Raw genomic sequence first — 15,942 nt, 5'->3', positions numbered from 1 at the left:
GCCAGTAATGGGAACACCTAGATAGGTAAGTGCCCCCACCTGCTCTGGTATCTGCAGAATCCCTCTGATCTCCTGTCTGACTCTGCTCTCCGTGCTGGGGCTGAAGGAGATGGTGGACTTCAGCAAGTTCACTCTCTGGCCGGACGCCACGCAATAGTCTGCCACCACCCTGCGGAGAACCCGAGCGTCCGAAGTTCGTGCCCTGGTCAAAAGAAGACAATCATCAGCAAAAAGTAAATGGGAGATAGGTCGAGCCCCCGGGGCTGGGGTATAAGCCTCCAGCTCCCGGCTGACGCACACCCTCTCCAAGGATCGAGACAAGATATCAGCATAGATAATAAACAGATAAGGGGATAAGGGACATCCCTGTCGTAATCCTAAGGTAGACTCAAAGAAGGATGACGGTGTGCCGTTGACCAAGATAGAAAATTTTGGCCCGCGGACACACCCCATCACCCAATCAATCCACTGCCTCGGGAAGCCGTAAGCCTCCAAAGCCCGCTGAAGAAACCTCCACCTGATCCTGTCATAAGCCCGCTCCATATCCAGCTTGACTGCCATTAAGCTGTGCCGCTTCGAAGCTCGCCGAAGATCCCAAAACATTTCCTGAGCCAACATAACATTATGAGAAATATTTCTGCCGGCCACAAAGGCCCCCTGCTCCTGGCTAATGATGCCCGTAAGAGGGGCTTCATTCTACCCACCATGATTCTTGCCACAACCTTGTATAAGGTTGTGCACAAGCTAATAGGACGAAAGTGGCAAGGCTCAGTCGCATTCTGACGCTTAGGAATAAGCGTAATAAAGGTGGCCTTCCAGTCCACAGGCATGGCTGCCTGGGTAAAGAAGCACTAAATAGCCTCCACCACCGCAGGCTGGATAATACTCCAGTACTGCCGAAAGAAGAAAGGGGGGAACCCATCAGGTCCCGGGGCCTTGTCTGGAGTCAAGGCCCAGACTGCCTCCTGTACCTCCAGCGCCGACACCGGCCTGATCAAGGCAACACTCTCGACATCACGAATGCCCACATCCACCATCAACGGGCGGTCCCTATCACTGGCCTCCTCATCCACCGTCCATTTAGTGCGGAAAAAGTCAAGTAAGGACTGGCGGATAGCAGGCTCGCTCTCTACACGGTGTCCGGACCCATCTCGCAGAGAGTGAATCATGCTCCTCCGTCTCCGTATGATAGTAGACCGATGGAAGAACCTAGTATTACGATCCCCCTCGCTAACCCACTGCACGCGGGATTTCTGACGCCAGAAAATCTCATGTTGACGTAACAACGAGTGGTGGGTTGCGAGCAATCCCCGGAGATCAGCCATATCATCCTCTGGGAGCGTACCTCCTAGATCTTCCTTCCTTTGCAGCTCGGCGATCGAGGACTCTACGCCCTCCAGTCGCCGGAAGATATCACCCACAACCACACGATTCCATCGACGGAGGCGTCTTTTGGTCAGCTCGAGTTTGCGTGAGACCTGTTGCATGGGATCGCCATGCACAGGAATCCGCCACGCATCGCGAACAATATTCCAAGACTGGGGATACGACAGCCAAACCTTCTCGAAACGGAAGGGGCTGTGATGCGTTATGCCCGGTGAGGTGGAGAGTAGCAATGGGCAATGGTCCGAGGCTATCCGAGGCAGGTGGCTAACTCGGCCAGAGGGGAATCGGAGGATCCAATCAGGAGATGCAAAAGCCCTGTCTAACCGTTCCCAAACTCGAGCATTGCCCTGCTGATTATTGCACCAAGTGAACTGTGGTCCGGAGAAACCTAAGTCTACCAGGCCGTTCCGCGACACAAAGTCACGGAACTCCCTCCTGTCCACTCGATCCGTGAAGGCAGCGCCCCCCGCTTCTCATCCTCACTCAGAATACAGTTAAAATCACCAATCACTACCGCCGGAATACCCTGGGCGGTCAGATTGGTAATCTCCTGCCAAAGGATCCTCCTGACCCGGTGGTCCGTGCTAGCATATACACCACACAGTACCCATGGAGCAGCGTCGGGTCTAGATATGACCATGATTACTTGTTGAGAGCAGTTGTGGAAGACATCAATCGTCGCCACACCCCGCCTCCACAGAACCAAAATCCCTCCCGACAACCCCTGGGAATCAACTGCATAGGTCTCCCAATCCCTCTCCAAACGCCGCCTCAACCGGCTGAGCCCCTCACCAGATAATCGGGTCTCATAAAGGAGACAGATCTCCGGACAATGAATCTGCACCAAACGTTTGAATGAAGACGTGAAAGACGGCTTGGCCGCCCCCCTACAGTTCCAAGAGAGAATCATCATGGATCACAATCCACATAGTCGGCCTCAGACCCATCCTCTCCTAAAGTCGCGGGGACATCCTCAGGCTCAGAGCCCAGGTGGCCTCGCTCGTCCACCCCTCCACCAGGTACGGCTACAAACCCCATAACAACTGCCCTGACCCGCTGGGCGGCAGTAGAGTGGTCCATAACCGCTCCTAGTGGTAGAGCATCGGCCATGCTCCCCTCCATGTGTGGGGAAGGGTGGCCTCCCGCCAAACACCCGCCTGGGGTAGTGTCCTCCCGCACCCCTGCAATGAGGATGGGCGGGCCGAAGCGAAAGACCCCCTCCGGTCCACTCCCGGGGCCCGCATGAGCATCCCAAGAAGGAGTCATACTCGGCATACCCATCATGGGTGGGTCCTGATCCCCGACCCGAGGGAGCCCCAGACCAGCCGCCGTCTCCTGAGAGGGTGGGCTATACTGGAAAGGGCCAGCCAAAGGGCCACCCTCCCCAATTAGCTCATCCTAGGCCGGAGGAACCGGCTCAAAACTATCCCCTGGGCCGGAAGCTAGCCGTGACCCCCCACCAGCCTGGGCCTGCAAGGCATGGGCTCGCGGGCCTTCCTCTCGGCCTGGATGCGCCAGGGCCTGCGGCCCTGATGCGACCTAGGCCCGCGGGCCCTGCGCCACTGGGGCCTTCGCGCCCCCTTCCCGGTCTGCGGCCCAGGCGACAGGCCCGCACTCAAGCGGGGGCGCAGAAGGGGCTGGCCCGCTCACGAGGTGGGTCGTGGACCCGCACACGACGGGGGGCGCAAGGCCGCTCGCGGCAGGGAGCGGGGAGAGGGGTACTCGCCCGCTCGCAGCAGGGGGGGCGCGGGGGGGCACGGGCCCACTCGCAGCCGGTGGCACGAGCGGCACGGGCCCCCCACTAGGCGCGCCGTCGAGCCGCAGTGAGCCGATGGCTCGGGGCGCGCCCTCCGTTCGGCCCGCAGCAGCCGGCCCACGACCGCGGCGCCCAGCCCTGTGGGCCCGTGCGCGTTGGGCCAGCGCCGGTGCTGCCTGGATCGCCAGGCTTGGGCCTGCTTGTGGGCCAAGGCCCGCGGGGGGCCTGGGCCTCTTCTGGTTTTGGGCCCGGGCTACGATCGCCCTGCTGGGCTCAACGTCGACCCGTTGGAGGGCCTGGTCTACCGAGCCAACCGGGTCGACCCGCCGGCTGGGCCCCGGGTCACCCGATTCGACCCGTTCGAGAGCTGGGTCGCCAACCATGGCAACCCAGTCCAGGCTGCCGGAGGGGGCCAGAGCCAAGAGGGCACCACCACCGGCCAGGGGCGACCGGCGGCGGGCGACCTTAGTTGGCTTTTGCCAACCATCGGTATCCGCCGGGGATGCCGGCGAGGTTTGACCAACCGCCGGAGGTAGCGGCCCGGTCGAGGAAGACCCGGGTCCCTTGTCGGAATTGATCGTCTCCCCCAACCCCGGCGGACGGTCCTCTCGTGGGGCTCGCCTCCGAGAGGCCACCATCCAAGGGCCGTAGACCGGCCCTTGGTTCTCCTCCTCAGTTGCTGGAGGAGGCTGAGCATGCCCCGATTCGCCCACCGGGCCCGCCGCCCCCGAGGGAGATCCCCCCGCAGCTTGGCCATTCGCCGGAAAGCGACAGGCGGCATCGCCATGACCCAGTCGCCCACAGTGGGGGCAGACCGCCGGCAGGTTCTCGAAAACGAACGGTTGCCAACGCACCTTCTTCAGCCCTTGGATCAGTACCCCCGGTAGCAGGGGCGCCGTGGTATCAATCGCGATTTTTACCCGGGCAAAGCCCATCGCCCCCTGCTGCTCGGTGACGCCGTCCACCACGATCGGTTGTCCCGCCCTGGCAGCGATATGGAGGATGGTCGAGGGCGACCAATACTCCGGTGGTAGTCGGGGCAGACGGAGCCATACCAACGCTGTCTTCACCGCCGCATCCTCGGGTTCGAAGTCCGGGACCCAAGGGCTCATGGCGAGAAGCTGCCCCGCCACCACCCACGGGCCCTCACTCAGGGCCCGGTCCCGGTCCTCCGTCGACTGGAAACGGAGGGCGAGGTAGTCGTCCACGAGCGGGACGGCCACCACGTCCTTGAGTTTTGCTCGGGCGGCCACATCTTTGGCCACCCACTCCGCCGGGATGCGGCGGCCAAAGCTGCGAGCCACCAGAGCTCGCCCTTCCCACTTCTGCCGGGCCGCCGCGATCGGCTCCTCCGGTAGCCGGAGGACATTCGGAAAGCGACGGCTCAGCCGTTCGACTTCCGCGGCCGTGGGCCACTGGGTGACCCACGGCCCCGGCCGCGACCAAGCGCCGCGCCCAGATTCAGAGTGCTTACCCGGTCCTCTCGCCGCTCCCTCCATCGTCTTCCCCATCGAAGCTTTGCCCATCGGAGCCTTTCCTTTGCGGTCCATGGCACCTGAAAGAAAGAAGGTTAGCCTAACAGAGCAGAGCCTGGGTCAAGGGTACCTCGCCGGTCCGGCCGACCGACAAAGTCCCCGATGCCCTCGCCGAGTGGACCACCTCCGCTTCAAGACTCCCCCCACTGTCACCTAGCTACCCGATCCGGTTGCCGGGAGCCAGGAAAGCTTGCAGGGTAGAGTCGTCACAGAATCCACACCACCAGACCACCACGCCGGATGCCGAGAGATCGTCGCACAGATGCCCTCGCCGGTTGGATCACTCCCGCTTCAAGAAACCCCCCCCCCCCCCCCCCCCCCCCCCCCCCCCCCCCCCCCCCCCCCGCGCTGTCACCTAGCTGGCCGATCCGGTTGCCGGGAGCCAGGTACGCTTGCGGGGCAGAGTCGTCACGGTTCCACACACCAAGACACCACGCCGGACACCGGGAGATCGTCGCCCTATGCATGGTCATTCAAAGTCAAAATATGATCCAAAACATTCATTGTAACAATGATCAGCAGGAGCTAACAATCTTTTGTGGCTGGTTCTCAACTTGACACCAATGTTTTGTGAATTAGTTTCACCACTACGTGGTAAGAGAAGATCTGCCAATATTAGTTGGATGACCAATTAAAAAGAAAGGGAAACCTACCTTCTTGGTTTCCTAATTTCTTTCAACCTGGAAAGGGAAGAAGAGGTGTAATAAACAAAAATACAAAACAAGCAAATTCATCACATTTTTACTCAAATCAATCTAGGTAATGGAAGTATTGCTTTGCCTAACACCATCCTTCACTGGATTTGCATGAAAAAATTATTTTGGTCTGAATATTAAAATTTAAATTTAAAAAAAGAACGAAGTTGCAGGGAAGAAACTCTTGACATTTTGTCTCCCATCTCCAATAAGAAACATCACCCCAAGAAATTATCTATTTGAGAATTCACTTACCCAGCATTTTGCAAAGCGATGTAATGAATCATCTCCATCCATCTCAAGACATTTTCTTGAGCAACAACCTGCCTCAAGATATGATCAAATTATTCAAGTCTTTCGTGGCCTCGAAATTTTTATGGCTCGACATGAACCAATAACTTCACCAAAAATGAAAAAGATAAGCGTGCACCTAATAGTTTTGACAGCATAGTATAACAAGCAGGCTTGGAGAGCGCACATACAGGCTATAGATTTAGAACATCAACTGCATATATACTACCATGATGAAAAAGAGGTGCCTCCACCTAAAGATAAAAGTTCTTAATATCCCCCAATTTCAGTACATGATGAAATTGCTTTAACCATGCTACAAATGAATTATCCAGTATTTGTTTTGGACTGATAAATATGTGCATAAGTCCAGTGAAATATAAAGCAGGTTTCTTTAGCATGTGATTAAGCCCTCTGCTCATCATGTAGAGTGGATCGAATTCCACAATCCAAAACAAATGAATGCTACCATTTTATTAGTTGCTTTGAGAATCGAAAAAATGTTTGCGCATTACCCTTTGGTTAGTTAAAATTGATCTACATAGAAATGGATATAAGTTATTTAAACAATGATGAAAAGAAGGGCAAATTAAGGTAGATTGCGAGAACCATATTGAACAAAGACCTGAAGCACAAGTTTGACTCTACAATTTGACAAAAAACACAAACCATTGAGAGCTAAGAATCCTAAATCATCAAGCACAAGGGAAGTTCTAGCAAGCAAATGAAGATACCTTCATATGGATGCCTTCCAACACCATAACCTGTAAATCTGTTGTGAATCTAATACTCACTTGTTGACAAAAGCTAGGAGTTGTATGCATTTGCTCCCATAAACTCATTGATACGTGCTAAGGATGGTGACAACATCAGGTTTCTGTCCATGATGCAAAGTAGTTTCATCTTCTTTTGCACGGACTTGTAACTAAACACATCATGCTCAATGAAGAATAAGCCAGAGTCCAATTTTACTTTTACCACCTTGTCATTCTGTGCTAGATATTTTCAGCATCTTATGAGTCATCCATAAACAGCAGGACATTTTTCATAGTTTGAGGATGCCTTGGATCTTCTTTATCATATGCAGTTCCAACATACCGTAAACCACAAGCATGTAATATTACCAGCCTTCTGCTCTATGGGTTTGATCTCTAGAGTTTGGTGCACTGCAACTTTGGACAATCTTGATAGAGCAGCATCTAGTGATACTATGTACAATATAAATCTTACAGAGTTTATAGTTGGAGCCTCCCTTGTAAAGCCATTCAAATCATAATGATGCATGCCAGCATGCCTATGTACCCCATATCACCAAAAAAAATCATCTGTATCAACACAGGAAAAAGGGGCAACAGGGAACAGGAAGCTTGTGTATAGCATTGGCTTTCCAATCTACCAACATTAATTACTGAAGGATCATGCAGCACAGGCATGAATGCATGAATACATCTTTCTGCACTATCATACGTAATTTACAGACACTTCAAAAAAATCAGTGTCATCTCAGTGCTGGATGCATAACAAGTAAAAAGCTTGAAAGGTAAGAGAAAGCAAACACTTCCCAACACATAAGACTTCAGAAAAGCATGCTTTATCAAATCTAGGGGAATATCAGAGTGGGCATGACTAGAACTGGGCCTTATCCACTTGCGCAGCTGGATACAAGGAACTTCCTTTTGCTCCCTTGATCTTCACGCAATTCCACAACATCTCTCACCTTCCCAATCAGTTCCTCCAGCCCATCCACTCCAAAACACCGGTAGTCGAGAGCTTTTCTATACCGCTGTTCATACAGAGCCTCAAAATTACTGAGGGGAACAGGACAGGAGTAACAAACAAGAAGCTCTTGAACCTCCTGTCTGAAACTCTCGAGATGGCAACCGAAGTCATATGCTGCACCTATAACAGTGTCAACATTCCTCTCATCATCCGAGAACTCATCGGAGGAGCTCCCCAAATGAGCACATACACCAACATCCACATTCTCTTCCAGAACTCCTTTTCTTTTTTTGTCCTTCCTCAAAATGACAGGTGTACTCGGACACCTTTTCATATGCCTGTCGGCCGAGTTACGAAGGCAGAGCAGTTTCTTGTGTCCCTTCCCAACAACAACCAAAGCATCAGTCATTTTCTTAATGAGGTGCACCAGCTTATACACTCCATACTCTGCCATGTAAAGTGGCCGTCCAAAGATCTTAAGATACTCTGAAGGAACACGTACAAGAGGCAAACTTCCACCAGACATTTCAAGCAGCCTCACTAGCTGACCCTTCAAACCCTGAATATCTCCTGGACGAACCCACCATATCTGCTCTTCTCTACTATTCTGATCCCCTACTGGACCTTCACTTAGACCAGATGGTAGACTTTGAGACCTTGAGGAAGTTAAATAAGGCCCAGCTATTAAATTATTGCTGCTGTAATCTGCCAAGGAATGAGAGGCTCTAGAAAGTTCTCTAGAGACATGAGAAGAGTTGTAGCAATATAACTGGTTGATGTTACCTCGGGTGGTGTATTCACTTTGAGAAATTCCTCTATACACAATTGCTTCTTCTTCATTCTGACAGTCAGTGTTGTCTCCCAAACTACAGCTCATGAGATAGCCTGCAAGATCAGGCGCACGGGGAATAAAACTTTTTGGAGGAACAAAACCTTCACCACGGGCTACACTGGGCCAGTCCCAGACAAACCTTCCCGCATTGCTCAAAGCGGATGAAACACCCACTCCAGCAGGGATAACAAGGATGATGGTGTACCCACGTTGACCAAGTATATGCAAGGCTGGAGCAAAGTCCACATCACCTGATATTAACATAATTGAAGAGGGCGGTCGGTTATCCAGAGCAAACAGAAACATGTCAATCAAGATAGCCTTGTCAGCAGCATCTTTTCTACCATTTGGAACATCTACGAGCTTAACCCCTGTTCTCTGGCAGCCCTCTCTCAGCCTCCGAGGAAAGGCATTGAAATCCCCATAAGCAGAAAACATTGTCACAGCTCCTTCAATGACAGGATGCACCCGTAATGCCATTCGAATGTTGCCTGCAACATCTTCAGGGCGAACATCACTTGGAACTGGACAGTTCTCGATGTCCCAAAGGATAGCCACAGGACCATGCAATGCCACACTTTGCTGGTTAGGCACTTGAGGCTGTTCCTTGTTTGAAGTGGATAATGCCTCACTGGAGTTCGATGATTCTGGGGTTATAATCTTTTGTGGAAGACTTGGACTGGCCATTGCCTTGTCTTCGTAAGACATTTAATCTTCCTACATATGCAGATATATACGAATCTGAGAGGAAAGCAATTTTAGGCAGAAAAAGCGAAAAAGCACTGCATGCCATCAACTAAGAAATATACAAACAATACAGAACTGAAAAGTTGGATAATCATTGAAGATGCAGTTATCAGACATCCACCATGAATGACCCAATGAGCAGCTCTTACAATTAGACTTGTTTGGCAAATAATAGAGAGCATCTTAATAAGTAATCAAGCATGGTAGGTTCAACTATATCAGCAAATGCTTGAATTACAGACCTGATGTAAAAGAACCATGACTCATGCAGCTATTCAGCATGGTATAAAAGAAATTTTTCACAGTTGGTCTCAGTATGTTACATTTAATTTTTCATGTCTGTCAAAAAAATATTTTGGAGCTCTGAAGACATGTTATCAAGGTTGGTCTAAGTCTGATGTGTTCAACTCTCAAGTTCTCATGCATGTCTAAATGATGTTCTGGGGTTCCTGCAAAGCACTGCCAACTAAATGTGGAGGCAATGCTCAATCTATACAGCTCATGAATGTTATCACACCTACATTAAAACAAAAAAGAAATCAATTGAAGCATGACACCAATGCACAATCACTCTTCATATATGTCAATTAGATACACAGGACTAGTTTGATCACAAGTCATGCAAATTTAGAAACAGAAAACTTGTACTCCACATCACAATACAGGATATGGCACTTAAATAATAACCATGACAACTACACTAGTTTAAATGAACAGTGGCACTTACCAATATAAATTCACACGTATTAACTTTATTCAGATCAATAATTTAACATCATGCAATAGTAGCAGTCAAACAATGAACAAGAACAGCAATAGACATTGAAGGATAAAATAAAAACATTATGGAGTTTTTCACAAATTGTGACTTTCTATCTTACCCATCACGACCATCATTAACCTTCAAGAATGATAAAGCCAAACAAAGTCCAACAATACACAACATTGGTGGTCATTAAAGATAGGTCAAGCCTCAGCATTAATTGAACCCAACACAGCATAACAAGCAGAACGTGCACATCTCCTTTCTCCATTTCTCACTTAGGTTAGCAGCCACTCCACCAGTTGCCCTGTCTCCATCATTTCTCATCCTATGAGACTGACCTATTTTATAAATCACTCCATTTAAAGGAACCACTCAACAGGAGCACTGGGATGGAAAAAAGCTCCAATTTTCTTATATCATGCGGCCAAGGACTTGCGCTAAAATCCTGGTCTTGAGTTCTATATACAATCCATCATCAACTGATAATCACAGTTACAAGTAAAAGAATATTTTGGAAAATACTAGCAAAGTCATTTAGTAGTGTTGCACTTGAGCTTAGTGCTACAGAAGTTACTTCACATACTGCACTAAGAATTGAAGGAACACATACAATGAAGCTTTAGATTGCATATTGAACGTGAGGAAGACATAATATTTGGGCCTTATAATAGGAAAGCAACCAAGAGTAAGTTTTGAATAGAGTTTTGATGGAATGCATCATCTTTCGTAGTGACAGGTTTGGCCATGAAAAAGAGATAAGTGGTTATAAACTTGTATACTAATACCTAGAGCAAAGAAGATCGTGACAAAATGTCACTATGACGGAAGCAACGCAATATTATCTCAAAAAAAAGGGAAATATTGCAATATATACAGCAATTGATAAATGAAGAGAAAATGGAACCTAAAAATTGCATCTGAGGTGAGTAAATAACAAATTGTGCATTGAACAAAAAGAAAAACCAGTGCTTTGTAAACTAGGAAGGGCACAAATTGATACTTTCCATTAAAGTACTAGATCTAAAATATGATACGCGAGCAAACCCTGCTTAAAAGAACCATAAGAGAACTCAAAAACCAAACAGTGGGCAATGAATGATTGAAGGTCTGTGCATGACAATTTCTACAAAACAGGTAGGCTGATAAGAATGAAAGATGTCCACCAAATAACAAACCGAGAAAGAGTCAAGATTTTACACATAAAAGCAGTGAATAAATCAAACTCAGAAAAAGAAAAGGAGTCTTAACATAAGGAAATACAATTAGAAAAGGCGTGATCTTGCTATGGAAATTCATTACAAAGGAAAGGAACGATAGAAAGGTACTTCTAGTAAGATATGGAATAAATCGTGAGAAAGATGGCTACAATGAAGAACTCGTGCAGAACTTTGGTAAACATATGCATCACCGGTGAATACAGTGCCAAGGAATTCTCGGAAATAAAAGCAGGACAATATGTGAAGTTCTAAATCAAGTTAAAGATCATAAACCAATAGCCAGCATTTTCAACAAGTAGATGAAAAGAAAGATGGTCAACAAAAAAACAGATCCAAGAATTTGAAATCACCAAATCAAGCTGCGAGAGAAAGTGATAGAAACATTAGCAACCACTCTGGCCTTTTCTGAGGAACGTCAGTTAATAAGTTTGATACCTTAATAATGGAAGGTAAATAAGTAGATTACTCAACAGAAGATGGAAAACTAACGAGGAGAATTCACATAAATTTCACTAATATGGAGAACACTTAAGATATAACATTGGCGATGGAAAAACAAAAGAGTATGATCATTCACAAGACCCAGAATATCACCCGACCTGATCTAAATTTTGCAATAATAATCACCCAACAAAGTTCGCAAAGACCGACGCTTATTGATGATCAAAAGAAAGCCTGAAATAAGATTTCATTCCTTCAATAGCACGCCAGCAAAATCCAGATCAAGTCGCACTCTCTCACCCTTCACCTACGCCCATTTTCCCTCAAAATATAGAAACCCTAACCGATAATAAACCTAGAACAAAACCCCCATAAAAATTCCACGGATTCCAGCAAAACCTCAACTGAAACATCCCTAATCTCCCCTACACCGAGATGAAATATTCACCAAAAATACGGAGTTAAATAAAAACGAATTACAAAACGAACAACAGAGTCAAATCACTTAGAGATAAATCTAACAGCTCTCTCCAATTTTTCTCAATCCCGAAACATCTGAAACCATCAAACAAACGGTGTGGAATGGATCAGATTCGCCCAAAAGTTGAGAATTTTTCGAACTTTTAAGGGATTTGAAACTTACGTCGGATTCAAGTAGCTCAGGAATCAAACTAAAAACTGAGACGAATTCGATGAGATCGAAGGAGATTCGATGGGCAGCGACCGACTACGATGCGCCGGAGGTCCCCCTCTCGCTCTCCCTCCTTCCCGAGGAGGGTACTGTTTTAGTCCACACGAGACCGACTTTGCTTGAGCTCGGATGAAATCTGGGCCGTCTGATGGATGATAATCGATGGGTCCACTGGTTGGACGGTTGGGGACAGCTCTGGCTTGACTTGCAGGGTCTGCAATGTGGGTCCCATAGATTTAGATTTTGATCCAAATTGTGTTTCAATTAATTAACGACTTTAGGTTCCTACAACTAGACTCTGTTGGATTGGGCAAGTTGATCGATTCTAATTCAGACTTCAAGTTAGTATTTTTTTTTTCCACTTATTTGGATTTGATTCATCTTATATTCCTTTACATTTGGCACCAATGAGAACGTTTTTATCATATACATACATGTATATGTATGTGTGTGTTGGAATTTTTGTTGTGGAATGTGAATTTCATAGCTTATTTCAACCTTGGAGGCCACTTGGATGCACCTCTATGTAAGATAAAGATGGCAGCTTTGCTTGTGACTTTGGAGATTCTTCCACCAAGGCATGATGCTGATGTTTAGAAATCTTGGAGTTGAAACCTCCTATGGTGATAGTTATTGGAACTTGTTGTGGGGGGGGTGCACCCGAATTTAGTCCCACATCGGCTAGTAGCGGAAAGGTTCTGTGCCTTAAATGGGGGGTGGAAATCCTTTCCTCTCGAGGGCCCTTTTGTGGAACAAAACCGTAAGGGCACCAGTCTCCCCCCGTCTGCGCTGGACGCGCGGGCCGGAGCGCCCAAAGCGGACAATACCTCGGGAGGAACGCAGTCCTCTTTCTCTGCTAGCTTAATGTGGGCTAACTGTTGCGTGAGGCTCCGGCCAAAGCGTCCGTCCCCGCAACAGATTGGCGCTAGAGGAAGGGCCGCGCCCCTTGCCGCAGACTACCCCCTAGGACTGGGAGGCGCCACAGGAACCTTCCCGCTAGGGGGGCTATGTTGTGGGGGGGGTGCACCCGAATTTAGTCCCACATCGGCTAGTAGCGGAAAGGTTCTGTGCCTTAAATGGGGGGTGGAAATCCTTTCCTCTCGAGGGCCCTTTTGTGGGACAAAACCGTGAGGGCACCAGTCTCCCCCCGTCTGCGCTGGACGCGCGGGCCGGAGCGCCCAAAGCGGACAATACCTCGGGAGGAACGCAGTCCTTTTTCTCTGCTAGCTTAATGTGGGCTAACTGTTGCGGGGACGGACACTTTGGCCGGAGCCTCACGCAACAGTTAGCCCACATTAAGCTAGCAGAGAAAGAGGACTGCGTTCCTCCCGAGGTATTGTCCGCTTTGGGCGCTCCGGCCCGCGCGTCCAGCGCAGACGGGGGGAGACTGGTGCCCTCACGGTTTTGTCCCACAAAAGGGCCCTCGAGAGGAAAGGATTTCCACCCCCCATTTAAGGCACAGAACCTTTCCGCTACTAGCCGATGTGGGACTAAATTCGGGTGCACCCCCCCCACAACAGAACTAGATTGCAGCACTGTGTTTTTGCTTATTAACAAATTGATCTCAACTCAAATAATGTATACTAGAGGAAGGACACAAACCTCCAATGTCTCATCAAATGTTTAGCAAAGGCGCGCGATGAAAAATTTTATGGAGAAGCATATGTTCTTAGAGAATTAAGATCTTCTAGAAAAAGAGGGGATCAAGGATGATTTGATGGACTTAGATGAAGAGTAGGTAATAAAAGTGCTTCATTGGAGTCTAGATGACAACTAGGTATAAGAAATGTTTGTGTCGTAGGGTAGATATCTAGGTCATGGTAGGCTTGCTAAATTTAGATGTATATGTATATATTTCTTTGACCTGCACTTTGTACCCGCACATTTGTTTAAATATCTCTCATTTGCTAGGCTTACTATATTCTTCTTTATGTATGTATATATGTAGTTAGACTTGACCATGCAGTGGATCTTCAATCAAATTTGGTTAGGTCCAGATCAGACGATAAGAGTCCCACTTTGATAATCGGAGTCATTGGATATAATCTACTATCTCTAAATTATTTATATATAAAAAATCATATGAGATAGCTAACTTATGCTTCAAGTGGTCAAAATTAAAATTAGATAATATAAATAACATGAAACTATATATATATATATATATATATATATATATATATATATATATATATATATATATTGATTAGTTGGTGCATAAATTAGAGGTCTCTTGGATCGTCGTTGTGAGATCCCTATATTCCAATATAAAGTTGATCGGATTGAAATGGAAATCCACTCGAGTGTAGCTAAATTCATCTCTCTCTCTCCAAGCATACACACGTATATACGCATGTGTATGTATCTGTGTGTGTATCTATATATAGTCTTATCTTTTAAATTGCAATCGAAAATAATCAAATTCGCTATTACTATTTAAGAAAAGAAGGTTGTCTATTCATGGGTCCCTTGTGGAGTAAATTTAATACTTTTCAGTGCATGACACGTAAATGATGCCCGCAGAAGGAAGATTGTTGCACTCCTAATTTAGTTTGGCGCAATTATATTGTTTTGAAGCAAAGTGCTTCCAGAGCCTGCTCAAGAAGTTTCCAAGCTCGATGCACTTGGCCTGAGAAGGGGGGCTTATTACATGGATGAACAAGAAAGGGTTCGAATTAAAAGGAGTTGCAGACACTGTGTACGTAACACTGTATAAGAAAGCCATGCATTGCTATCAGACAACAATCCAGCAACTGGATTGCATTGGTGTTTCTGGTTTCTAATTGCACTCTTACCTCATTACTTTTCTTTCATGGAATCACATTCATGGAGCCAGACATACCTTCAACAGTTTGCACCACGATACTAAAAACATCAAAAGGACAAAAGGCCTCAGAAACATCCCAATGGATCCTAACACTGCATTATTTCAGCAAAATAGCATGGAATCATTCTGACTTCTTGATATCCTAGGCTTTTTCTGGTCACCCATTTCTTTTTCGGATCTAATCAGCTCAGCTTCAACCTTCAGAGCCCTGTCCAGTACATTCCTGTAACTGGTAAAAATCAGAACTGACAACCAGGATCGAATCCCGTATCTTAAACCCTGCTCAAATCTGTTGGCCTTGCTCTGATCATCTTTCATAAGCCGAGGATAGAACCGACCTAATTCATTGAACTTGTTGGCATATTTCAGCACTAAATGTCACGCCCCGAATCCGGATCAGGACACGATCGTACTATTGTAAACTTATGCATACAAGTTCTACCATACATCCTTCCATGCTTCGAATTCTTCATAAAAACATTAGTAGCTATGGTAGCAAATCACTTTATAATAATGTCATGTCCCCATCTTAAGAGTTCTTCCTTGTTGAACTGGTAAGTCAGACCTGCACTCTCTCAAATGGTCCCCTCAAACCCCAGTACAATTGGTATCCCTTTCTATGTATTATTGGTAAGGCTCTCTTTCACGAGTATCATCCATCTGTTCCAGTTGGCTCATTCCCCAGCTTTGGAAGGCCATTCTAAAAGGTCTTTTCTATGCACTGGGTCCATGCCAACCTACCTCCTTTTCAGTACTCCACACCATCCCATTGGAAGACATGAGGCTTAGAGGAAGACCCACTTGCCAAACCGCTTCATGGGACTCTTGCCTTGGACTTTAAAAGCCACCACCAACTTCCTTCCTCCCCTACCTCCCTTCCCTCTCTTTCATCTTCTGAGTTCTCTTCCTGCCACCCTCAAAGCTAAGGCATGAAGACTTCTCCCCCCTCCGATATTGCTGTCATCTCTACTTCTCGTCCTTTCGTCTACGTCGCCATACTCTTCTTATTGATATCTAGGATTCCACTCTCCATGGCATC

At 47.4% G+C, this 15,942-nt stretch overlaps 1 protein-coding gene across 3 annotated transcripts; it reads right to left on the bottom strand.

The window, feature by feature from the left end:
* Nucleotides 1-6,252: 6,252 nt before the first annotated feature.
* On the bottom strand, nucleotides 6,253-12,171 carry LOC103709256. 3 transcript variants are annotated; one of them, XM_026805489.2, is made up of 3 exons: nucleotides 12,029-12,171; nucleotides 9,843-11,940; nucleotides 6,253-8,931 (listed from the first exon to the last, which is right to left on the bottom strand). In XM_026805489.2, exon 3 carries the CDS (start codon nucleotides 8,920-8,922, stop codon nucleotides 7,303-7,305), a length of 1,620 nt encoding a protein of 539 aa, XP_026661290.1. In that variant the 5' UTR covers nucleotides 8,923-8,931; nucleotides 9,843-11,940; nucleotides 12,029-12,171; the 3' UTR covers nucleotides 6,253-7,302. The 3 variants fall into 3 exon arrangements, with proteins under 3 accessions (XP_026661290.1, XP_026661291.1, XP_008792741.1); XM_026805490.2 differs by lacking the exon at nucleotides 9,843-11,940 and having other exon boundaries at nucleotides 6,253-8,955; XM_008794519.3 differs by lacking the exon at nucleotides 9,843-11,940 and having other exon boundaries at nucleotides 12,029-12,170.
* Nucleotides 12,172-15,942: the final 3,771 nt, after the last annotated feature.

Source organism: Phoenix dactylifera, chromosome 6, assembly GCF_009389715.1.
Source record: "Phoenix dactylifera cultivar Barhee BC4 chromosome 6, palm_55x_up_171113_PBpolish2nd_filt_p, whole genome shotgun sequence".
NCBI classification, from domain to species: domain Eukaryota; kingdom Viridiplantae; phylum Streptophyta; class Magnoliopsida; order Arecales; family Arecaceae; genus Phoenix; species Phoenix dactylifera.
This window is presented reverse-complemented; position numbering and strand designations above follow the sequence as displayed.

Coding starts and splice junctions, on each gene's coding strand:
- LOC103709256 (XM_026805489.2), bottom strand. CDS start 8,922: ATGTCTTACGAAGACAAGGCAATGGCCAGTCCAAGTCTTCCACAAAAG.